General features: G+C 36.7%; 1 protein-coding gene across 7 annotated transcripts in view; it reads right to left on the reverse strand.

The window, feature by feature from the left end:
* The window catches only part of NCOA3 (nuclear receptor coactivator 3), a 117,390-nt gene that overhangs the window by 27,321 nt on the left and 62,782 nt on the right, over positions 1-27,287 (reverse strand). For 4 of the 7 annotated variants that reach the window (XM_036244656.1, XM_036244650.1, XM_036244651.1 and 1 more), the window contains 8 exons: positions 26,685-26,860; positions 26,180-26,261; positions 6,231-6,335; positions 5,238-5,410; positions 4,668-4,768; positions 2,973-3,147; positions 1,690-1,878; positions 1,417-1,518 (listed from right to left, as the gene is read on the reverse strand). In XM_036244656.1, coding sequence (XP_036100549.1) covers positions 1,417-1,518; positions 1,690-1,878; positions 2,973-3,147; positions 4,668-4,768; positions 5,238-5,410; positions 6,231-6,316 — 826 coding nt within the window. In that variant the 5' untranslated portion in view covers positions 6,317-6,335; positions 26,180-26,261; positions 26,685-26,860. The remainder of the gene's footprint in view (positions 1-1,416; positions 1,519-1,689; positions 1,879-2,972; positions 3,148-4,667; positions 4,769-5,237; positions 5,411-6,230; positions 6,336-26,179; positions 26,262-26,684; positions 26,861-27,287) is intronic. The other 3 variants (XM_036244654.1, XM_036244655.1, XM_036244653.1) reach the window with 2 other exon arrangements.

The raw sequence follows: 27,287 nt of genomic DNA on the forward strand, positions 1-27,287 counted from the left end.
GGTTAGAGCGTCGACCTGTGGTCCTGAGAGACCCAGGTTCGGTTCCCGCTAAGGGCGCGTACCTCGGTTGCACTTTGTCCCCGGCCCTGGTCGGTCGTGCGGGTGGCAGCCACTCGATGTGTTCCTTTCACATCGATGTCTCTCTCTCTCTCTCTGTTCCTCTCTTTCCCTCCCACTCTACCTGAACAAAAAATGGGAAAGTGTCCTCGGGTGAGGATAAAAAGAAAAAAAAAAAAAGTAACTGAGCCTGCCATAAAATAGTTGATGACAGTCCTGGCCGGTTTGGCTCAGCGACTGGAGCGTCGGCCTACAGACCAGAGAGTCCCGGGATCGGTTCCCACTAGAGGCACGTACCCCCACCCCCAAAAAAGTTGATGACAGTGAAAACAGCTATTTTTACAGTAATAGTGAGTGTGTGTGTGTGTGTGTGTGTGTGTGTGAGAGAGAGAGAGAGAGAGAGATAATAGCTACAGTTTTACTGTGTGTTTAAACCTACTCCATTTTATCAAATTACTTACTGAGGGTCCACATAGTGAACACTAAGCAAACAGCTCAGGCTCTGACATCAAGTTGACCCAGCTGCAAATTCACCTCTTATTAGCCATGATTATGGAGGATAAGTAACACAACCTCTCTGTCACCAGGTCTGTTCCCCCATCTCTGAGATGCAGCATGTGATAAACCCTTGGCATCACCATTTAGGTTTAGAGTGACCCCGAAGGTGAATCTAGATAATATCTCAACTGTGTTTAGTTTCATTATTGTGCCTTATCAACTACACGGGCTTTAATTCTTTACTCCTGTGGTCAAAGAAGGGCAGTCCAAGATTAAAGTTAATGTTGATGTCAAGAATTACTCCCAGTAATTCTCATTAAACACATCCTTCAGCCCGGCTGGTGTGGCTCAGTGGTTGAGCCATCGACCCATGCACCAAGAGGTCACCGGTTCGATTTTCGGTCAGGGCACATGCCTGGGTTGTGGGCTCGATCCCCTTTTGGGGGCGTGCAGGAGGCGGCCAATCGATGCTTCTCTCTCATCAATATTTCTATCTCTCTCCTCTCTCTCCCTTTCTCTCTCTCTAAAATAATCCATTAAAAAAAGCATAGTTTTAAAAAATCGTTGAAACTTTATTTCTATATCAAAAATGCATTTGAAGTCATAGAAAAGAAATATTAGTCTTTGATTCGAAATGCTACTGGAGAAAAAGCTAGGTGCTCTCTTGTCAAATATACCCAACTCAAATGCCAAGGCTTTTAGTGAATCTCTCTCAGGGCTGTATTAAAAATAAAGGAGATAATCTATGCAAAGCATGCATTACACTGGGTAGAGCCTGACAGTACAAGCTGTAGAAATAGTTGACTTTTCTAAAAATTTTCTAAATGAACAAAATGTATATACACAACACACAGTTTTTACCTGAAAGATCATGTCTAGTAATAAAGCTCTCAGGGTTTGATGGAAATGCTCTTTCTCCTGTAGTGATACGGCGTGCCACACAGATCATACAGGATTGCAAATCTACAATAAAAATTTAACCAGGTAAGCAATTTACATAACTATTAAATATGTCTGTTTAATAGGCAGGTAAAGACATGAAAATCAGTAAGAATTATAACAAAAGAAATTACAAAACGACAAATATGACTGCTATTTGTTTCATTAACATCACAAACACGTGATCGCTCTTACCTTCCCCTTCCTCCATCATAGCTCGTGGCTGAGACAGGGCAAAGCACTGCATGGTTTCATATCTCTGGCGCATTTCAGGACTAGTGTTCATGTCTTCCACAATATCGTGTGGTGTTTTCATCAACATACGGCAGTTAAACGTATGGCTTTTTTGTCTCTGGGTCTCATTTGTCCAGGAAACTCCATTAACTTAGGAAAATAAATTTTAAAAGCTAATAATTCAGTCTATAACCATCATCAAGAACTCAAGCTGTATTTTCTCATTACACACGTTTTCCATAGTAAGGTCTAGGCTAACATTTCAAAGTGACAATACAGTAGCGTTCCCCCTATCCACAGTTTCAGTTACCATGGTCAAAAACTATTAAATGAAAAACTCTAGAAACAATTTATAAGTTTTAAATTGTGTACCATCCTGCCCCACCCTGCCTAAGGCTCAGATCATCCCTTTCTCACGCACATCCACACCTGTTAGTCACTTCACAGCTATCTTGGTTATCAGATCAAGTGTCTCAGTAGCAATCCTTGTGTTCAAGTAACCTTTACTTTACTTAATAATTGCCCCAAAGGGCAAGAGTAGTGATGCTGGCAATTTGGATATGCCAAAGAGAAGCTAAAAAATGGTTCCTTTCAGTGAAAAGTATGTATGTATGTATAGGAAAAAAATAAAAAACTAAAAAATAGTATATATAAGGTTTAGTACTATCCACTGTTTTCAGGCACCCACTGGGAGACTTAGATCATATCCCCTGAGGATATAGGGAGGCTATTGTACATAAAACATTAAAATAATTTCAATTAAAACAGAAATCTCACTGTATATTTTGGTCATATAAAATGTATACCATATTCTAAATTCGCCAAGGTCATATTTAAAATTTTGCTTTTAACTACTTGCCTTTCTTCTACATAAATTCAATCACTGGGCTTCCTAAAAGGTATTATTAATTTTCTTTTCTTTTTTTTTTTAATCCTCACCCAAGTATATTCTTCCATTTACCTTCAGATAGAGTGTGAGAGAGAGAGATAGAGGGAAAAAGGGAGGGAGGAAGGAAGAAAACCATCAACGTGAGAGACACATCGATTGGTTGCCTCCCGACAGGAGCCAGGGACTGAATCACAACCGAGGTACATACCCTTGACCAGAATGGAACCCAAGATTCTTTGGTCTCGGGGCCAACACTCCAACTACTGAGCCAAACCAGCCAGGGTGTACATTCAATTTTCTAAGAAATGGTCAAGAAAATTTTTTCTTCAACTTATTTAGAAAATTAGAGGCGTACCTGTAGATTTTGGTAAGTTTTTAAGGAAATCCTTTCTGTCTTCTTCATGCAAGATATTGTAGACACTTGTATTAACCAGGTCCTCTTGCTTATATTGTAGGTATTGTGTGACATTTTCTGACACAAATACAATATTTCCATCACGATTCACCACAAACAGGAACCCATCCAAAGCCTAAAGTGGGACAGGTTAATAATGGACATTAAAATGAACTATATCCCTACTAAAATTCATGCTGAACCCCTAACCATCAATGAAGTCAGGGCTTTCACGAGGTAATTAAGGTTAATGAAGTTCTAACGGCAGGACTCCAATCCAGTTTGATCAGTATGCTTACAAGAAGGGAGAAAGAAACTGGGGATGCACACGCACAGAGAGGAGGCCATGTGAGGACAGAGAAAGAAGGCAGCCATCAATACAAACCAAGGAGAGAGGTCTCGAAAGAATCCAAGCCTGCTGACACCCTGATCTTTAATCTGCTGTTTAATCCACCCAATCTGTGGTATTTTATTATGGCAACCTTAGCAGACTAAGACACCAGCCTTAGTACTAAGTAGAATTTGAAAAAACTACTGTTGATTCAACAATCACTGCAAACAACTGCCAACCACCATTTCTATTAATATTAGCACCATTACTACAGGGCTTTATAAATAAAAAGAAAATTTTGGGGGAAAAAAAAAAAGACAAATATGTCAACATAAAATCTGAATTAATGTCTAATCTAATTTTGGAAGTATTGCATCTTCAAAGCTTTTAAAAGTGAAAAAAATCACCCTTAGTGCTTCCCATTTGTCCATTTGATATCACGTCAAGCTACAGGAACTACACTACTCCAATGAGAATTTACCAAAAAAAAAAATGAACTGATCAACTAAAACGTTGCAGCAAACTAGATGAAACCAAAAAGTTGACAAGTGAACTTTATGAAGGGCTTCAACCCCTGACTTCAACTAAGAGAAACATTATGTAAGTGGTATAAGTTAATCATATCTATTTAATACAACAACTTAAAAAAAAATGTACTTTAAGTCTTAAAAATTCCTGCCCAAGAAGAAGGAGTTTGGGAGACTGGGTGAAAAAGGTGAGGAAACTAAGAAGTATAGATTGGTAGTTACAAAACAGTCATATTTTGTAACTTACATGGAGATGTAAGTACAGCATAAGAAATATAGTCACTAATATTGTAACAACTCTGTGTGGTGCCAGATGGGTACTAGAAATATTATGGGGAACACTCTGTAAAATATATTGTCTGACACTATGCTGTCTGTACACCTGAAACTAATACAAAATAATGTTGAATGTAAACTATAATTGAAATTTTTTTTAAAACTTCAAGAATATAAAATTGTAGTATGTCATATGATCAATGCAAAAATGCACCAAAAAGTCTGAGCTAAAATATGCCCAAATATTACCTTTGAAACTATGGTTACCTTTCCCCTTTTGCTTCTTTGTATTTTTTTTTTCTCAGTTTGCAACTACATTTTTATAAGGGGGCCCCCCTCTCCCCCCAAGGCCTCTCGAATTATATATTGTAAATATAAGAGCACTTAACCATAATATTCAAAATACAGAGTTCATCTCATAAAGAGATACCTATATACTTTTATTCTCATTACCTAACCAAAATTTCAACAATTTTTAAAAAATCAACACAGCTTACTGGATAGCTAAAGCCATATACTTGCCTGAAGTAAAAGTGGTCCCAAGGAGTCCTTATCAATAACCCCCTGTCCTGTAGAAGATACATCAGCTTTCTGAACATCATCATCATTGGAAATAGCTTTTCCTAAAAAGACAGAAAGCAGTACTACAAAGAGCACGTATACCAGTGATAGATTAAATCCACCTTCAAAGAGTTCCCAGAATAGACACCAAGACACACACACAAGTGCATATGCACATACACAATATTTCCTGATAAGAACATGATGCTACAATTTTTCATGTTAAAACTAAACTTCAGAGTTACCCAGGAGGGCAGAAAATAATGATACCCTAAATTTTCTTTCACTACTAAATATACTACCTGAAAAAGAACTGACATTTGACAGGGACAGCAACACTGGCATTCTTCCAATTCTCTGTTAAGGTTTCCTAAAGAGTAAAGCTGGTCAATTCATTTGTCTATTCTCACAGAGGCTAGCCTCAATTAGTAGTAGCCCCAACCTAAGCAACAAGGTAGCAAAAAGACAAATGTAAACACAGTTAACAAGTTCCTTCCAAAAGACTTGAGTGTTTTTCTTACTTTGTATTACCTTGCTCTTTTATTTGACGTATCTGTCTTACTGTTTCCTTCAAAATTGCACATTTATCCGGTTTGACATTGAAATTGTCAATATCACTAAGATTAGCAGATATCAATTCAGCCAATTCTTCAATATATTTACTCTCCTGCTCCCGTCTCCACTTTTCACCACTGCAGGTAAGACTAAGAAGAGATCGGGGGGAAACGTGAATATACCTATCACACAAGAGCCATGAGCAGAATCAGTCCTTACACACCAATATTACCTTCAAATGTAAATAAACTAAACTCAGCCAATAAACACTATCAAGCACTGTCTTGGAGAGATAATACAAGATAGCAGGAATTCATGCAAACCTAAATTCAAGTCCATCTTTCTGTTAGCCCAGTAGCCTTGGGCAAAGTTAATTTCAGTTTCATCAATCTATAAACTGGGCATAAGTATTAATGAATGACGAGGTTTTATAAATTGTAGATTGTTTTTATTTTGCAACTATCACATTAAAATTCAAATGATACTGACTGGCAAATACTAAAAAGGCTACAGAATATCACTACAAAAAATGCAACATTTTATTTCTATTTTTTAAATTCTAACTGCATTCAGGAAACGAATGATAAAGCCTCACAAATGCCAAAATAACTAATAACATGTTCTTAAATGATATTAAAAATTCTTATTAATAATAATCTTGGGTATCTGTTCCTAACTCCTACCTCTTCCGTTGAGAAATGCTTCTTACAGTATCACACTGTTAGTATAATATTCTCGCTTCTATCTGAATCAGCGATAAAGCTTCTATTACATCATAAGGATGTCCATCTCATCACTGTACCACTCTACTTACTATAAAGCAAAACAATAGTATTTAAGCAAAGACAAAAACCAAAAATATCTAACCAGAAAATGTAAATAACAGAAAGTTGAAATGTTATCTTTAAACCAAAAAATTAAGGGTTGGGGAGGAGACCTTGGTGAAACATCAGAAAATAAACTGCCTACCCTTGTCCTGGGATATCACATGGCAATTTGCGTTTTCGTGAATCAGGGACCAGTGGATCCAAGGAGTTTTCTCCTAATCCGCTCATCGTGAATATACATCAGCAACTAAGAAAAAATAATATGATAAAAACATTATAAAATATCCATTACTCTATAAAGATATTATATGCTTGAATGATTGCACATTATGTAATTCAAAACTATTTTCCCTAATTAGATAATTCTCAATTTTTTTTTTTCTTTATTGATTTTTAGAGAGGAAGTGAGAGACAGAAACATCGATGAGTAAGAACATCCATTGGCTGCCTCCTGCAAGACCCCAACTGGGGATTGGGCCCACAACCTGGGTATGTGCCCTGACCGGAAATCAAACCAGTGACCTCTTGGTGCATGGGACAATGCTCAACTACTGAGCCACACCGGCCAGGCTCAATGTTATTTTTTTAAGGTGTTTTTATTATTATTATTATTATTATTATTATTATTATTATTGGTTTTTTAGAAAGGAAGGGAAGGGGGAGGAGAGAGAGATATCGATGAGAGAAACATCAATCAGCTGCCTCCAGTATGTCCCCTACTGGGATAGTACCCACAATCCAGGCATGTGCCCTAACCAGGAAATCAAGCTGGCAACCTTCAGGTGCACGGGACGATGCCCAACCAACTGAGCCACACCAGCCAAGGCTCCGTATTCTTTATAATAAGTGAGTATTCTGAAGACAACCTCAGAGTTCATGTTCTATTTTGATTATGCAGAATGTCCCCCCCAAAACAAAAATGTTTCTCAAGTACTACCAAAAATGTATACACTGAATACCTCACAAAGAATTATGCATCTTCTTCATATTTATTAACAAGACAAAGAGATCATCAATTCTTCAATTGATAAAATCCTAAATTTTATTTATACCCAAGAAGCACAAATAAGAGCTTACTTTATCATTTGGTAAGAAATGCTCCAATGATAAAAGCCTAAGTTATATCAGGCTATATTCAAGGTAGCACATTTTTTTCTTTAGGTCATTTCATTAATATTTATCATTCAATGTGTTTTACTCCTGTTACTTCAAAATAAACCTAGATTGTGTAACATGAAAACTTTTTAACGTTCTACTGAGATGTAGTAACAATTATTTTAATATTAACTGATAGAAATATAATATGCTTTGGTTAAAGTTTCACTAATGAAAATAAATGTAGGGTATTTCTTGTTGAAAAAAAACAACAAATTTTAACACTAAAAAGCTCATAATTTTAAGACATCTACTGAACCTTCACTTACTTAGAATTTTATTTGTCCTAAACTCTTGTTTAGGAAAGCAATCATTGTTCAAAAGAATTCCAACTCAACAAAACATTCCAAACTATTTTTTGTTAACATGTTAAAATGCATCTTGCATTCCATCTACACTCTGAGACATACAGTAAGGGACATAAATTTCCGCTAGGTGGCACAATACCACCAGGAAGGGAGATTAAATAAAGATTTAAAATTTCACACAAGATGCTGATCCAACTAATAATATGTAACTTTTAAAAAATCAAAATCACATGATAGTTAATCAGGAGTTCTAGACTACACCATCATCTTAACAGATGTTCTAGGTATGAAATAAACAACAAAATTCATTCCACCTATAATTTTGATGGTAAAATATAAAGGCTGAAAAGCTGAGATATTTTAAAAACTTGGCATATTTTTTTCCTTACAACGAAAATTAAAATAAAAGTGAGAAAAAGAACTTAAAATAACTTTGATCAATAGTGGCTTAATGTTATGACTTTAAAGCACACTTAGAATACAATCCAATCAGAAGTCTTTTCAAGCCCCTGACACTGCAGTACAGAAAATGACTACAGTGGACTTTTCATTGAATCAGAATCCAAAGGCCCAAAATGTATTCAACATGAACTCAATCCTGTAGATCTTTGAGCTATTTTTACAATTGTTTTTCTTCTATGAAACAGTTCTACTAAAGATTAATTTATGCTATACTACTTAAATATATGAATATGGCAATACACACTTTAAGTTTACAGTCATCCCTCGTATCCATGGGAGTTTGATTCAAGGACCCCCTTGGACACCAAAATCCTTGTATGTTCAAGTCCCTTACATAAAATGGCATAGAGCAATGCATACAGTCAGTCCGCAACCACAGATTTCCCAAACACAGATAAAAAATACTGTTGGATGCAAAACCCACAGGTACAGATGGCCCACTATATAGTTAAGCAAGGTAATATATGCAATTACAGTGATACCTCGGTTCTCGAACATAATTCGTTCCAGGAGGACGGTCGAGAACCAAATTGTTCGAGAACCGAAGCAATGAAACCCAATAGGAAATAATGGAAACTGGATTAATTCGTTCCAAGCCCCAGAAAATGCCTATTTACTGGCCTAATTTGTATATAATATGTAGAAAAACATAAGTCTCAACAAGAAATAAAAGTGTACAGTATGTCTAAGGGTTAAATTCAGTGTAAAGCGTGACTCTCCACAAAGCGTGACTCTCTCTCTGCACTCACACTGATGACGCAAGCAAGGCGCGCTGGGCCGAATGAACGCCATTCGGCTCAACTCGGCTCATCTCGGAAGTTCGAGTTCCAAATATTTGTTCGGATTCCAAGACAAAAGTTTCTCGAATCTCCTGGTCGAATACCGATTTGGTCGAAATCCGAGGCGTTCGAGAACCGAGGTATCACTGTACTTCAAGTAGAGAACAGTAGCAATTTACAATAACTTTCAATGCTATCAAAATCCAATTTTACCTATGTCTATATTATTTGGAAAAAGTAAGTAGATGCATGATAAATCAGATTTAAAATGAGCAAGAATCTCATAACAACTGAACAGAATTTCTCATATAAATACTGTAGACCTTTCTATACATAACAATCAAGCTATGGTACATGTTTAAGCTTAGACATGAACAAATTAAAACAAACTGCTAGAAAATGAACATTCCTAAATTTAATTCAGGCTAAAAAGCAGCAAAGACTCACACTTGTCATGTCAGCTCAAAAGCCATAAGAATGTATTATATGGCTTAGCATTAACTAGTTTTGCTTTTGGTTATTTGAGGTTAAGAAAGGAGAGGGAAATCTTGATTGTGTACAGCGAACTAGCCAGATGGACAAGGATACAGGAAGCATTTACTCCGTGTCCAAAAGGAAAAGATATTAATTAATAAAGCTAATGTCACTAGACAAGCAAAAAGTTATTTGGTGGGGACCTAAGAAAAGCCATGCCATGCCAAAATGGGGAAGAGATAGGTTATCCAATAAATCTCAATTGGCTGTAGAGACCAACAAAAATATTTTACTTTTTCGCCCTGGCCGGTTAGGCTCAGCGGTTGGAGCGTACGCCTGCGGTCCGGAGAGACCTGGGTTTGGTTCCCGCTAAGGGCATGTACCTCAGTTGCAGTTTGTCCCCAGCCCTGGTTGGTCGTGCGGGTGGCAGCCACTCGATGTGTCCCTTTCACGTTGATGTTTCCCTCTTTCTCTTACTCTCTCTCCCTCCCACTCTATCTGTACAAAAAATGGAAAAATGTCCTCGGGTGAGGATAAAAAATATATATATATATATATTTTACTTTTTCTAAATTAATAAGAGGTTAACTTTTGTAGCTACAGTGCTGGGCATATACACATATTCTATGTAATTTCTCACAGTGACTCTCCAAGGTATGTATTATCAATCCCATTTTACAAATAAGGCAACTTTTCACTAGATCACACACAAGATACTAGATGGCAGAGCTGAGACTACAATATCTTCAAACTTCATAACCAACAAAATATGTATCAAATGGGTAGAGAGGAAGGCAAAAAGGGAGAAAATAGGAGACATCTGTAATACTGTGAACAAAAATAAATAAATGTAAAAAATGTGTATATATATATATATACACACAAACATGTATCAAATGTTTCTTGGGCATTTTCTCTCTCTCTCTCACACACACACACACACACACACACACACACACCACCTCCACCAAAATATAAAGCATTTATACTGTGGAATCACACTATCTCCAGCCAGTTAGCCAGAAAATTTCTCAGCCTATCAATAAAAACACTGAGAAGTTATTACATCCAGGGTTGGGGGAATATAGTATTAGGGAGACAGACAAGGAACTATAAGCTCAACAGGTACTAAATGCTGCTACTCCCCTTAAACCCCTAAAAACTAATCATTACTCTACAAGTAACCAAATAAATTGTCTTCTGACATGGTCTAATATTAACCATGACCCTTATTTCCACTTGAGACTAACAGTGGGCTCACACAGCAAGAAAAAAACTTGAGACCAGAAAATCACAAACTATACCCTAAAATAGTATGTCAAGTATTTTTATTCTTGGATTTTGTAAAATTAAATGCTGGTGCTGAGACCTCTCAGGCTTATTTGCCTGATTTATGCAAGGTATGATTAATATGCTAATTTAGGGAGTGTTTCTGGGTGTCTCTTGAGAATCACAGTAACTTAAGGAAATTTTTCAAACAACTGCAGATTTCATTTATTGAAAACCGCTTAAGCACTATGTAAAAACAGACACTGCTCAAGTCAATTAGAACAAAAAAATTGCTCTTGGAAAAAAATTTGAGACATTCATATATAAAGGTACTAACCAAAACTCAAGTTACAAATTAAAACTCTTACTCAAGACACTTTAGTATATAGTCACCACTAGTTCATCTAATGGCTTAATCCTGCAAGATTATATTTTCTAAAATATCAAAGGTTTTATTTCAGTCTGTTATGCATCTCCAAGATGAACTATGGAGGAAAGAACTGAACGAAATGTAGCCTGTGTCTTTTTACGGGATCCGGAGACGGGAGAAGAGACAAGTCCACAAACATGAAACCACTATGAAAGCTTACCCTTCCAGTGAGTATCTCCTACCCTTATGTTTTAATTCCACACTGGTAAAAAGAATAAAAGCTAAAAAGAGACAAGGAGGAAGGAAAAGGGGGGAGGGAGTTCCAAATAAAAAATGGCAATATCCTTTTGTTTTGTTGCTGATAACCTGTTATGTTTAGTAGGATAAAGTATAAACTACCTAATGTAATCCCTTTTTTTTTCAATTTAATTCCATTTCAACTCAAACACTTACATGTCCAGAACCATTTTAGGTCCAGGAAACAGAAATGAATGACACCACAAATACTGCTAGAACTCAGGCTTAGCAGAAGAGGAAAACATTTATAGAATAGTTTGGTAAGTGTTCAAATGAATGCACTGTAATAAAGTGCATGGGAACACAGATGATAGGAAACCTGCCAGCCTACAATTTTTTTGAAAAAGCATATAACTGATGTCTATAATAAATGACCTTGGTGCAGACATATGCCAGAAAATGTTATAAGATCCTGGTCATTCTTTTTCTCTATCTTTATTTTATAATGCCAGCAAATTTGGAAAGAGGCTACCAGAGACCAAGAAAATAAAATATCCTATTTCTAATATATACGTTGAATTGAAAAGCATCTGAATGTAAATTAACAGCCACTTTATCCATGAGGTTTCATTGCCTCTTCTCTCTTTGTATGTTTGCCTTTTCATTTTCAATCACATTTATGCTCCAGTTTAAACCTGATGAAGTTGAACTCAAACACAAACTCCCCAGAGGCTCTAGTACCAGAACTGGGCCTACCAATAAAAGCCAAGGCAGGTGTTGGTGCAACTAGAAGCTCGTTGCCAAGAGACTTTTCAACCTCTACATAAGCAACAGAGCTGAAGTTCAGAAACACACATTGTGCAGACAGAGTTAAGCAAACCAATTCCATCTAAATCATATTACCCTCTCCTAACACACACTAACTAGCTGGGTAATTCTGTAGTTGTTTTCAAAGTTACACTGACTCCTACAATTTAATGCACTGAATCTATTCATACATAAGAAGAAACCAAGCCCGGCTGGTGTGGCTCAGTAGTTGAGCATTGACCCATGCACTAGGAGGTCACTAGTTTGATTCCTGGTCAGGGCACATGCCCAGGTTGCGGGCCTGATTCCCAGTGGGGGACATGCAGGAGGCAGCCAATCGATGTTCTCTCTCATCGATGTTTCTCTCTCTCTCTCTCTCTCTCTCTCTCCCTCCCTCCCTCCCTCTCCCTTCCTCTCTCTAAAATCAATAAAGAAAAAATACTTTTCTAAAAAAAGAAACCTAAACTTAAGCTTCATAACCTGATTTCTTCTTCATTCTAAACAACAAATTATCAATCACACTTCCTCCTCTATCACCACCAATAGCAGCCACCCAAATGACCTATGCTGAGAGATTTTTGACAAAGGATGATCACTGAAATATCTCCTGTTTTGTTTTTAACCTTAAATCACTAATTTCTCTTTAAATCTCCCCATGATCCCTCTTCTATCTAGAACACTCCTAACTCATCCTTCAAGACCAAGCTCAACTGTTACCTCTGGTGAAAGAATTCCCAACTCTGCCAGTTAGAAGTTTTCCATTCTTTATCTCAATCACTTTTCAAATTTTTCTTTAATATGTTTTTTGTTTTTTTGTGTGTTTTTTTTTTTAATCCTCACCCAAGGACATTTTTGCGTTTATGAGAGAGAGAGAGAGAGAGAGAGAGAGAGAGAGAGGGAGAGGGAGAGGGAGAGGGGGAGAGAGAGAGAGAGAGAGAGGAAGAGAGAGAAACATCAACGTGAGAGAGACACATCGAGTGGCTGCCACCCACACAACCCCAATCAGGACCGGGGACAAACTACCACCGAGGTACATGCCCTTAGTGGGAACTGAACCCGGGACTCTCTGGTCCACAAGCCGATGCTCTAACTGCTGAGCCAAACCAGCCAGGGCTCTTTAATATGTTTTTATTAATTTTCTGAGAGAGAGAGGAAGAGAAATAGAAACATCGATGTGAGAGAGAGAAATATCGAAGGGCTGCCTCCTGCACGCCTCCTACTGGGGATTAAGCCTGCAACCCGGGCATGTGCCCTGACTGGCAATTGAACCAGGACCTCTCAGTCCATGGGATGACGCTCGATCTACTGAGCTATGCTGGCTGGGCACTTTTCATACTTTTATTACATTTTACAATATCACATTCTATTCCTCGTCACTATTCTGTCTCCAGTTTCCTCATATAAACTCTAAACCATTATAAAAACTTGTATGAGAAGCCTTTATTACAAACTCTTTCCTCTTTCTCTTTTACTGCCACCACCACTCCCCTTTGTTCCTTTTTCCAGCCCCCATTCTCCTTCTCCTTCCCATCCTATTAGCTGTAATTTTGACCAACTCTACAATTTTTCTAAAATACAGAGAAGATTCATTGGGGGAAGGGAAGGATAAATATTTTGTAGAACATTTTTGCTTTTTCACTTGGGTATTCCCATTCCAAAAAATATAGTAGCTTCAAGCTATCAAAATAAAGCTCAAGGTTTTAAATCCTTCAGCTGATGTACTATGATACAGTAGAAAGACAATGGGGATTTGCTGGAATCAAACTTGAGAGCTGAATCTCAATTTCACTAAAAGGTAAACTTTTGTCACCTATGAAAAGCTTATCACCTGTAAAAACTGAGGATAATCACGCCTCTCTTATTCATATGTTTATTGTAAGGATGAAAAGCAATACGAAGCAAGCATAAGTAATAATGGTTATCCCTCAGAGGTATAAAATACAAAGAACAAAGATGTATATATGCTCAGCAACACTAATTTTGCTCTCATTTGAAAAACAAATAGCTACAAATATCCCATATGGCAACAAATTAAAAAGATTGAGGCAAATAAATTAGCCAGGACTATGCAGGCTAACCTCAACATACAGATAACTGGAATTCAAAACTACCTCCCACTGAAATAGCATGGTGAGCTGTAGGCTAGTAGCTAACATAAGGCCATGAAAATAAAACTACTGTCATACATACATGTTCTTAAGATAAACAGGTATAAAGAATAAGTAGCACCTTTTAGAAGAATCTGAAGAGGACATCCAAGCACCTTCAAAGGTACTAGATAAAATACAGAGTGGTTCTTTTTCATAATTTCTTTTTACATCCAGATGTGTGGTTTAATTTTTCTTTGATAGACATAAATACCTCTACAACGAAGTATTGTTTATACCTAAGGTTGTCCCTTGACACATAATGAAAATATAAGCAGCAGAGAAAGAGAAGAAGAGAAACAGTTTTAGCCCCCTTGAGGTAAATGGTAAAGCACTACACTAAGATGAGCAGTGAGGAGTTGGGGTGGGGAGGGGCATAGAATAGAAGTAAAATCTGATACAAATATAATAAGCAATAAAGGTGTAAAGGAGAGATGACCACAACATGTGACCCACTCTCTCCTAATTCATTCTTTTTATCTGCCATATCCACCAATATCAAAAACATAATGAAGTTACAATGGGTTTACTTGCGACACTGTTACAAAAATTAACAATGTAGAAATGTAAAGCTGATAAAGCATGTTGGATTGATTTTTTCAAAGAAAAGGTATGAGGGTGGAAGAGAGAGAAAGAGTAAGATATATCAAAGGAAAAACACTTCTTAGAGTTCCTTCTCTAAAAGCAAAGGGGTTAGAGCAGATGGTCTCTAACTCTAACAATATGACATGGCAAGTCTGGCTCATAAGACTTCCTATATGGGTCATCATCTTTACTGCAGGTTAGTCTGTGGCTCGGTCCTTGCTATTTCCACTGTGTTTTGTTGTTGTTGTTTTTCTTTTTTGTCAAATAAATCTCCAAAAATCATTTATTAATTTCAGGATGACAATAATACGAGAACATATATATCAAAGCCCAAAAAGAAAATTAAAAGCACTCTTAACATCACTTAACTGTTGGAGGGTGGGGTAGCACTGGGAGAAATGTTAAAAAAGATCAAAGTCTAAATTGAACAATAACCTCAATAGCCTCCCTATTCTCCTTCAAAATATAGCTACTATACCATGTGAAGCTAAAAATCTGTGCCTCTAAGTCACGAGTGTTCCTGGGAAAAAATTTTCAACAAGCAAGAATATAAAATACTGAGGAACAGGACAAAAAGAGCATCATTCAACTAATTTAAAATAAAACTTAGCTTGGGTTGTCTTTGTTGCTGTTCAAAGGTCAGATTCATGATTCATAAAACTTGCCTATGAGTGTCTGGGAAATGAAGCTGGGGCACCTCATTAACGCTAGATTATATAGAGGCAAATTTTTATTTTTTATTTATTTTTTATCCTCACCCGAGGACATTTTTCGATATTTTTGTTCAGATAGAGTGGGAGGGAGGGAGAGAGAGAGAGAGAGAGAAAAACATCAATGTGAAAGGGACACATCGAGTGGCTGCCACCCACACGACCCAACCAGGGCCAGGGACAAACTGCAACCGAGGTATGTGCCCTTAGCGGGAACCGAACCCGGGTCTCTCCAGACCGCAGGCCAACGCTCTAACCGCTGAGCCAAACCGGCCAGGGCTATAGAGGCAAATTTTTAATTATGAACTCTTGTAAAATCATTCATAGAACTAAACTGGTTAAAATCAAAACCCACTTCAGCAATGTCTTAAGAGTCATCATTAATTACTAAGAATACAATATAAAAAAATTTTTTTCTTTTCTTCTCTTTTTATTATATCTATAAAAGATGATGGATGTTAACTGAATCTACTGTGGTAATATGTAATCAAACCATCATGCTATATGCCTTAAACTTATACAGTAACATATGTCAATTATTTTTCAATAATTTTTTTCAATAAAACTGGGGGGAAAATGTTTTAAGGAGTGGTCACTATTCAACATACTGACTGTTGTCCACATAGACAAAGAAGATCGAACTCCCTATGCCATGTACTTGGGATGAACTGCTGATCAAAACAGACAAGGTTTTCTGCCTTCAATTAGCTGATGATCCAGTGTCAGGATCAATAATCTAGTAGAGCAATTTTCAACCCTTTTCATCTCATGCACACATAAATAATTACTAAAATTCTGCAGCACACCAAAAAATATTTTTTGTCAATCTGACCACAAAAAATAGGTATAATTTTAATTGATTTACAAAAAATAAAAAATACTTAATTACCTACCCTTTTTGCTCCAAAGTGACTTTTTAAAAAATCAGGTACCTAGTCCAGCTGGTGTAGCTCAGTGGTTGAACGTTGACCCATGCACCAAGAGGTTGCCGGTTCGATTCCCAGTCAGGACACATGTCCAGGTTGTGGACCAAATCCCCAGTGGGGAGCGTGCAGGAGGCAGCCAATCAATAATCTCTCTCATCGATGTTTCTATCTCTCTCTCCTTCTCACTTCCCCCCTCTCTCTCTCAAAAAAAAAAAAAAAAAATCAGGTACCTATACTGGTAGTATATAAGAATTTCTGGAACCAAGAATTAACCAATCAGATAGAACCTTATTATGTGACGATACCAATAAGATGCAACTCTACTATATGACCTATATATTTATGATTCAAGACAGGGCATTCACACCAGACAGCCATTGTTGTGTTGGCTGTTGTCATTTTTTTATTTGACAATCTAAGGAAAAAGAGGTCAGTTCCCTAACAAAATAGTCAGGATTGCATGTTTTAAAAATTCTTGCGGGGCACCAGCTGACAACTGCTGATCTAGTAAGTATAAAATCACAAAATGTATTCTGTGCTATAAAAGGTCTCTACTGAAAATTAATGCCTGATCTGTAATTCAAAAGCAAGACCAACTGAGTACTGACATAGTACACACTGTGTATACAGTTGATCAAAGTCTTAACCTTCTGCAGTCTATGTGGTTCTTACTACTAAAAGAGAGGTTCAGGTTAAGGACAACTACATGTCCTTGAAATTGGCCAAGCTTTACTGGTTTGCTCAGAACCCCTTCATGTTGAAGCAGGACAGTATGGAGACAGCTGTATAGTAGGAACTGGCTGTGCTACAGGCAACAAACACAGCAAGGTGGATGAAAGCTTACATCAAATGCTTCTAGAATTCCAACCAATTTACTAGTTCTGTGCTTCTCAACCTTCTTGATATCAGGATTCCTTTACCCCTTAAAAATTAAAACCCTCAAAAAGCTTTTGGTATTTGAGTTACATCTATCAATATTTACCATATTATTCATTAAAACTTAAAAACATTTGAAATAGTAATTCACTTTATAATAATCCCATTACATGTAAACATAGATAATTTTATGAAAAATAAACTTTTTGGCCCAGCTGGTGTGGCTCAGTGGTTGAGTGGCAACCCATGCACCAGGAGGTTGCTGGTTTGATTCCTGTTCACAGCACATGCCCGGGTTGTGGGCTTAATCCCCAGTAGGGGATGTGCAGGAGGCAGCCAACTGATGTTTCTCTCTCTTTCCCTCTCCCTTCTCTCTGAAATCACTAAAAACATATTAAAAAAAAAAAGGAAAGAAAAATAACTTTTTTAAAATAAAACAATTCAGAGAAAGAGATAGCACTGCTTTACATTTTTACAACTCTTATGTCTGACTTAGGGACAGCTGGATTGTCTTACATATTTCTCCATTCAATATTTTACAATATGCTATTTGGTTAAAACATAAGAAAATCCAGCCTCAAAGAGACATGTACTTGTAAAAGGAAGGACTATTTTAATAGCCTTTTACAAATAATTAGAGATACTGTTCCTTGATGTTATGCTAAAACTTGACAAGTGGTTCCCCTTGCTGGTTTGGCTCAGCGGTTAGAGCAGCAGCCTCCGGACCAGAGTCCCAGGTTAGGTCTCTGCTAAGGGCACGTACCTCGGTTGCAGTTCATCCCGGCCCCTACTGAGGTCATGTGGGTGGCAACCAGTCGATGTGCCTCTCTCATATCTATGTTGCTCTGTCTTCGTCCCTCTCTCCCTCTCGCTCTATCTGAAGATGAATGCAAAAATATCCTCAGGTGAGGATAAAAAATAAAAATAAAATAAATATAAAACAAAGGAATTCCTTTGTCAAATTGCATAGCAGATTATTGATTTCAACCAAACACATGCTCCCTCTTTGCTCCAAATACAATGACAAAATTTTTTTAATTAATTTAGAAAAGACACAGCCATGCTCAAATATAACAAATATGTCTTTGGATCAAAACTAAGCCAACACAGAGGAATGAACTGATGACTCCATGGAACCATGGAGCTCCAGGACCAGAAATCAGCAAAGGTAGTCAGGAAATCAAATCATGCACAAGATAACATGACCAAAAGAAAGGCTAACAGGTAGAAACCAAATAAAATATTCCTGAAAGGAAAGTGGGGAAAATAAAAGGAATTATTAATAGCTAGTTACTAACTGTACCAAACTGTCACCTGCAGTTGAAGAAAGGACAATACACACAAAACCTAGGTCATGCATATATCCAATATTGCAATTAATACTTCAGAATGGAATCCAGAACCTAGACTGAAAGTGTAGTAGAAATGGGTAACGTCAACAAAAATAGAGTTAGGGGTGCCAGGGGCAGGGAGAAGGGGCATACATGGAGGGCACCAAAAGAAAGAAGAAAAATACTTTTCCCACTCAAGATGCAAATCATGAAACTAAAATTCCCAAATGCATTTGAACAGAGAAAGATGGCCAAGAAATTCATCAATATCTGAAGATAAACTTATCACCCAATAAAATGAAACTGGAAATTAGTTCAAAATAAATATGTATGATGCTCAATAGGATAAAGAATTGACAATAATGAAAAATATGAAAGAAAAAAAAACAAGTGGTTGTGAATGAATGAATTATAAACCTTCAGATATTATAAAGTATAAAAAAATATAGTACTGCCCATTATCTGAGCATCAAATATCCGAACCCTGGATAGATTTGGTTAGCATGGAATACTTAAATCCTTATCAGTAATCAAAACTCTATAGATAGTATTAATTTCTAGACTATACACCACACACACACACACACACACACACACACCCGGGGGGTGGGGGGGATAGAGAGGGGGGGAGAGAGAGAGATCTGGACAAGAAAACAGATGAATCCAACCAGCATGCAGCACAGTGAAGTAGAGGTGGAAAGAAAGACTTCAGAGTTGATATAAACCCCAGCATAATATTAACAAATTTAAAACTCTGACCCTCAATGTCTTATTCTCTAAAATGGATATGCCATCACCATTACAAAGTTGCTTAAAGAATTAAAAACCATATACCAAAAAACAAATGGCAGGTTTGAAAAAATGACTTTCTCAAGAATCAAGGTTATTTTATTTTTATTAAATTTGCCTCTGTAATTATAAAGTAACTACATCTACCATCAGATACATTCAGGAAACAATATAGTATTTGTGCTTTCTAACTCCTATATTAGTTGAATAACTCAAGCCAATTAACTAAACTTTGTTACCTAAGAGGGGACTAAAGAGATTCTTTTGGAAAGTACCAAATTCTCAAAAATGCTGAAATCTACAAATAAAGTTTTGGTAATGGTCTTAAAGTGTTCTGATTTAAACACCTCAAATATTTTCTTTAAACTTCTCTGATACTTTATATTTCTCTGTCAAAAAAATTTATCAAAATAGTACCTCTTGCCCAGCTAGTGTAGCTTAGTGGACTGAGAGGTCTGACTCCCTGTCAGGGCACATGCCTGGGTTACTGGCTCAATCCCCAGTGCGGGACATGCAGGAGGCAGCCCATCGATGCTTCTCTCTCTCTCTCATCGCTGTTTCTCTCTCTCTAAAAACAAAAAAAAGCAAAACAAAAATCAATGAAAATATATTTAAAAAAAAAAAACAGTACCTCTTAATAGAAAGGGCACTTGAGCCCTGGCTGGTTTGGCTCAGCAGTTAAAGCATTGGCCTGTGGACCAGAGTCCCAGGTTCGATTCCAGCCAAGGGCACGTACTTCAGTTGTGGTTAGAGTCCCCTGGCCCCAGCTGGGGTCATGCAGGTGGCAACCAATCGATGTGTCTCTCTCATACACACAAAAAAATTTAACTTATTTCCCAGGGCCTTATACTACTGAATCATGTTTAAAAATAAAAAGATAGGAAGATTACAGCCCTGGCTGGTTTGGCTCAGCAGTTAGTTTGGTGCAGTGGTTCTTAACCTTCCTAATGTCGAGACCCTTCAATACAGCTCCTCATGTTATGGTGACCCCCAACCATAAAATTATTTTCGTTGCTACTTTATAACTGTAATTTTGCTACTGTTCTGTCTTAGGCAACCCCTGTGAAAGGGTCGTTTGACCCCCAAAGAGGTCACGACCCACAGGTTGAGAATCGCTGTGAGCTCAGAGCAAGGAGTGGCAGGATCGATTACAGTCAAGGGTACATACCCTGGTTGCGATTCGTCCCGGCCCTGGCTGGGGTCATGCAAGGGCAGCCACTCGATGTGTCCCTCTCCCTCTCTCTCCTTCCCATTGTATCCAAACAAAAAACAAAAAAATGTCCTCGAGGGAGGATAAAAAAAAAAAAAAAGATAGGAGGATTACAGCTCTGCCTGGCCAATTTATCTTCTGAAGTCAGAGCATGTCTCCAGTTACCTTGCAGCAAGTCAATGTGATCTGCATATCAATATATCAAAGGGTTGCAGTATCTGAAACCCATACCAATCATTAAAAAGTAGTAACAAGTTTGCCAATACATGAAGAACTTCACGGTTTTATTCTACAATCCTTTTGAAATTATCAAAATCTAATTTTAAATAAAATTTTAAAACGCTAAAAACCAAGACTAAAAGTCATACAATTCCAATTATCTTTATATCACCCTTCAGTAAAATAACTAGCTCTAAAAAATCTTTTTAAACAGAAAAGCAACATACTAGTAGTTGATTTAGAAAATAATTTCTATAACTCAGTTTTCTACATTAGGGTCAAGTTTTATAGTAGGGGAATGAAAGAAATGCAAAATCACACATTGTGTAACAGGAGTGCCACCTGGAATACATTTTATTTGTTATAATTTAAAAACTATAAAAGATAAAATTCTACAGAAGTGAATTAAATATCCTAAACTGATCTTTGTGTCCTTACAAAGTATATTCACATAGTATGTTTGTGTATTCACACAGTATGAGTTTAATATATGAAATTCATTAAAGATTAATACTTAGTTTTATTGATACATGATGGAAAATATATTTAAATCTTAGGGACATATGTTGACCACGTGTGCACATGCCAAGCTTTCAAAGTTACTTTTAAAATGTGAAAATGAGTAAGGCCCCTGTTATCCTTGATAAATGTCAGCTGTCATGCACTCATGCCCAATACATACTATTTTTCACAAAGCCGAGTCCCAGAAAAGGCAATTTTGAATCCACCAGCAGCATGTAATGGCTATACATAACAAATCCTATTCAAGGTCAGAAGTTTAGAGGTTTTCAATATCAGCTTCATAATAACACAGGCTTTATATGTTAAATATTACACAGATTCAAAAACATACTCTTAGTAAAACAGCTTTTGGAAACAAAGACAGAATCATAAGAAAGTAATTAAGAGTTTGGCACATGAGAGGGCCACTTATATAATAAACTAGACTATTTGTACAGCAGTTCAATTTTATATCACTGAGCTGATATTTAGGCCAACTGTATTTATTAATTAAGTTACAAAATTAAGTACAAGAGCTATATTATTACCAATCTCACCATTTTTATGTCTCTATTTTCCAAGTCCAATAAAACTGTCCTTTTTATGAACCCTATGAGCAATTACTAAAACCTTATCTCCATCCATTTTCACCAAGAATAGAAAAATGTTGATTGGATTAGTTCAGCAATTTAGATATTCATTGTTCATGTCAAAGATGGATCTCACAACTTTAAGTTTTCTCTACATAGTTTGAAAGCTCCTTCATCAAAGCAAACCAGCTTAACCTTCGGTCTTTGACTTTATAAAATACAACTATCAATAGTAATTTTGTTAAAAGAAACTTTTTTATATGTGATCACTGCTCAAAAAAAATTACCTTTTAAAGTAAATTGCTGTTTGAGCAACATTAAATTTAAAATTTCAAGCTTTCATTTTTTTAGTATGTTTTTATTGATTTTAGGGAGAAAGGAAGAAAGAGGGGGAGAGAGAGCAACATCACCGATGTGAGAGAAAACATCAATCGGCCATCTCCTGCATGTCCCCCACCAGGGATCAAGCCCAAAATTCAGGCGTGTGCCCTAACCAGGAATCAAACCAGCAACCTTTTGGTGCATGGGATGATGCTCAACCAGCTGAGCCACACCAGACAGGGCAAAATATTTGTTTGTAAAATTATTAATGTTTGTGGAAAGCAAGAGAGTGGGGGTGGGGTGGGGTCATTGGGGGGAAAGGAGGGGACATCTGTAATACTTTCAACAGTAAAAAAAAGTATTAATGCATTAATATTCTCCTACATATCATCACAGCCTGTCACCTCTGATTTTAAATATTATTAGTCATCAGCCTTCTTTCCATGGAAGGAGAGTCTTAAAAGTTTAAAACCTAAGAAGAAAATAAAGAGAGGGCAAGAAACTAAGTGTGGTCTGTTTACCTCAAGTAAAATAACTTTGGCTTTTCCATCTGTAAATACAACACTTCATTAGCCCTATATAGTAGCAAATCCACCAAAATTATGGCTTGCTTGGTAATTTTTTAAAAATTACTTTTATACGTGTGAGAACAAAAATTATTTCTAAACATTCTGCCACAAGATACCCAAATATCTCACAAACATCGAATGGATAATAGAAAAGTGCAGATAGGTCTGGATATGACTTTGAATTTTTTTTTTTTTTAAAGAATGAATTATTTTCTTCCTGGCAGGTTTGGCTCAGTGGTTAGAGCATCAGCCGGCAGACCAGAGAGTCTGGGGTTCAGTTCCCACTAAGGGCACATACCTCGGTTGCAGTTAGCCCCCCGCTACCCCATCTGGAGTAGTGTGTGTCTCTCTCACAATGATGTTTCGCTCTCTTCCTCCCTCTTTCCCTCCCGATCTATCTGAAGATAAGTGCAAAAAAAAAAAATGTCCTTGGGTGAGGATTAAAAAAAAGAATAAATTACTTTCACACTGCTCAGTGGTTAGAGCATTGGCCCACAGGCCAATGACTCACAGGTTCACTCTGGTCAGGGGCACATACCTCGGTTGCGGTTCATCCCCAGCCCTGGTTAGGTCATGTGGGAGGCAACCAGTCGATGTGTCTCTCTCACATTGATGTTTCTCTCTCTCTTTCTCCCTCCCTCTCACTCTATCTAATGATAAATGGGAAAATATCCTCGAATGAGGATTAAAAATAAAAAAAGAATAAATTATTTTCGATATAAACTTTCTTGACACATGAAAAAGATACTACTGTGGACTTAATATTAACTGTATAATTAAAGGTTGACTACTATAACAAAGATTGAATGAGGTTTAGAAAAATTGAGATGAGTTCAATTAACATGTTATTTTTGAAACCCAGGAATGTCTGAAATAGCAAACCTTCTGAGGTCAGTGCCATGAGGAAGGTAACAATATTCTTCCCTAAGATTCCTTTATGGCCCTGGCCGGTTTGGCTCAGCGGTTGGAGCGTTGGCCTGCGGACCAGAGTGCCAGGTTTGGTTCCTGCTAGGGGCACGCACAAAAAAATAAAAAAAGATTTCTTTATGGCATCACAGAGCTCTTACTAGTCCTCAATACATCAGCTACATTCTTTAACAGCTTTACTAAGATATTATTCACTTACCTTAAAGTACGTGATTCAATGGATTTTAGTATATTCAGAGTTGTGTAACTGTCATCACAATCAATTTTAGAACATTTTTATTATCCCAAAAAGAAACCCAGTACCACCCTTGCTGGTTTGGCTCAACAGTTGGGAGAATCAGCCCACGGAGCAAGGAGTCTCAGGTTCAATTCCCGTCAAGGGCGCATACCTCAGTTGCAGTTCAGTCCCCAGCCCTGGTCAGGGTCATACGGAAGGCAACCAGCCGATGTATCTCTTTCACACTGATTTTTCTCTCTCTCTCTTTCCCCCTCCTTCCCTCTCTCCCTCCCACTCTATCAGAAGATAAAGAGAAAAATATCCTCAGGTGAGGATTAAAAAAAAACAAAAAACAAACCAGTACCCCCTTAGCTGTCTCTCCCTTAATCTTCCCAATTCCCCCCCAACCTCACACAATCTCTTCCCTACCCCTACCTTAGGCAACCACGATTCTACTTTCTGTCTCTATGGATTTACATATTCTGGACAGTTCATACAAATGGAATCATACAATATCTAGTACTCTGTGACTGGCTTCTTTCACTTAGCATAATTCTTACTAGTTCATCCACATTGTAGCATATATTGGTACTTCATTTCATTTCTGAATAGTATTTCACTGTACGAATATACCATATTTTATTTATCCATTCATCCACTGACAAACATTTAAATTGTTTCCATTTTTTAGCAATTATATATGTTACTATAAACATTTACATACAAGTTTCTACGTGACCACATATATTCTTAAATGAGAAATCATGAGCACTAAAAAATAAAAACAGATTTTTATGATATATGCAAAGAAGTCTCCAAAGTTTGCTAGTAAACAGGGAAGAAGCAGGTTCCTTAAAAATAGCTTTTTTTTTAAACTGGAAACCAAATGTACAGTTTTAACTATGATTAATATGCAAAGGACTCTAGTGGAAAAAGTGTACAACATGCAAGAACAGATGGGTAATGTATATAGAAAGATGGAAATTAAGAAAGAAATAAACAGGACTATTAAAAATCAAAAACACTGTAACAGAAATTAAGAATGCCTTTGAAGGGTTTATCAGCTAACTAGATTCAGCTGAGAAAAAGAAAAAGAGAGTGAGCTTGAAGATATATATACCAATACAAACCTCCAAAACTTAAATACACAGAGAAAAAAGAAAAATATAGAACAAAATATCCAAGAACTGTGTAACAATTTTAAAAGGTATAATATATGCATAAGGGGAATACCACTTATATGAAATTCAAGAACAGGCAAAACTGTAGTGACTTAAAGCAGACCAGTGGCTACCTGATTTTCCCCTCTGTTTTCTTGTGGAAGTTTTCTAGTGTCAGGTTTATATTTAGGTCTGTGGCCCATTTTGAGTTAAAATTTTGTGTATGGTATAAAGAAAGGGTTGAGGATCAATTTTTTAAGTATGGATATTTTGTTAAGGGCTATTTGTTGAAAAGACTCCTTTTTCCATTGCATTGCTTTGATGACTCAACATCAGGATCTCTTTCTGATCTTTATTCAATTCTACTGATTTATGTTATCAATCCTTATGCCCACATACATTTCAAGTGGGTAGAAACAGTAGATAAGAAGCAGTCAAGGGACATTTGGACAAAAGTAAGCATGAAATTATTTATGGGGTCTTAGCCGAAGAAGCTAAGATTAATAACAGAAAGTGGAATACAGGAGACATGAAAATAGAAAACCAGCTAAGGCCTGTTTACTAAATGTACAGGGATGGAATTCAAAGACTCAGATTTCAAGTCTAGAAAATGATGGTATTACTAACCAAAAAAATTTAACTAGCTAAACAAAGCATAATTACTTTCTCAGTTATCAGACAACTTTTTCTATACTCATTTTTCTATTCTGATAAAATAATAAAATTTAGAAGAGAAGTTAGATGAAATGTTATATGCCAACACAGGCATTCTGGGAAAACTAGCCTCCACAAGGCAAAAGTAGTAAAAATACATCAGGCTGGTTCAGATTTTGACTAAATGCTCACACATAAGCACAAGGTGAGCAGGCAGGTAGTGCCTCATATTAAACTGTAACATACAGTTCTCCTCCTCCCCAAAAAATTTATATTTCTGTATGTATCTGTATGTATCTATCTATCTACATATACATACACATATTCACTTATTCTGATACCATCCATGCATTCAACTAATCATTAAGAAGAAAAACATGAAATATAAAACAAGTTTAAGATCAAATAATAAATTAAAGAAGAGGACAGTATCTTCAGAGGATGAAGTCAGAAAATTACAAACGAGCAAGTTAAAAAAAAAAAGGCAAACTGAATTACCTGGCTAACCAGTCAAATGTCGTTCAAGTAGAAATTGATTTTTATTGGTCTCTGATTCCACTGTTCAGCGAGTATTTTGATCCTGAAAATAAAAGAAAAAGGGTGTTGAACTGTATTGTCCTTGCTTAATATTAGTATTATTAGTCACACACAAATTAACTTTTCCTGTTTTTCCCTTCCCTAGACATATGAAACAAATACCCCTCCCCACCCCCAAAAACCTGTTATTCCTCTTCTAGGAATTTGAGCTTATGTCTTATTTTGCCATATTTTACTGCTTCTGCTTAATAATTCAGGCATGGCATATACAGTATGTTTTGTCACCAAATTTGTAAAAATGGATAACACAAAGTGGGATGGAGGAGACCAGTTCCAAGTCCTGAAATGTGATCAAACCAGATAGATAATCTAAACTTGGGACATGTCCACCTGTCCAAAAGGAGTATTTGACAAATAACAATTGAAGGCTATTATTTATATCCTGGCAGAACTGATGCTTAAATACCGGATGGATGGATGGATGGATGGATGGATGGATGGATGGATGGATGGAGCAAACAATGGTTAAAAAAAACCTGGATTCTTTCTTTTCTCCCTCTTGGAAAGGCTGCATTTGAGTCACCAACAAGAAATATTTTTAAATGAAAGACAGGGAAATGAGGGACTGTTCTTCAAAATAATCTGAAATAAAAAACATCTAAATGTCAGACTTTTGCACTTAAGGACATGTGGAGGTGGTTCTGGTAGAACAAAAAAGTGAGCCAATAAAAATATTCACCTTCACCTTATGGATGTCTAAATATAACAATAAAGCAACAATCAGACTATCACTAACTCTATTAATATCTATAAAGACAACAATCATAACTAACCCCTAAAGTTAACAGCATGCATGATGGAACTGGCAGGTCTTCAGGGGAAGGGGTAGAAGAAAAAAAATATGAGGTATTCACAGCCATGGCAAATTTCCATGTAGATAAGGGACAACCAACCACAATATAGTTGTATGATGTGATAGGTCTATTATGTTTTTGAAACCCAAATTAAAGAAAATTGGGGGATGGGGGTAGGAAGCATATGTGGTACACAAAGGGCAAAGAGGAAAATC

This window comes from Molossus molossus, unplaced genomic scaffold, assembly GCF_014108415.1.
Source record: "Molossus molossus isolate mMolMol1 unplaced genomic scaffold, mMolMol1.p scaffold_m16_p_6, whole genome shotgun sequence".
Lineage (NCBI taxonomy): Eukaryota > Metazoa > Chordata > Mammalia > Chiroptera > Molossidae > Molossus > Molossus molossus.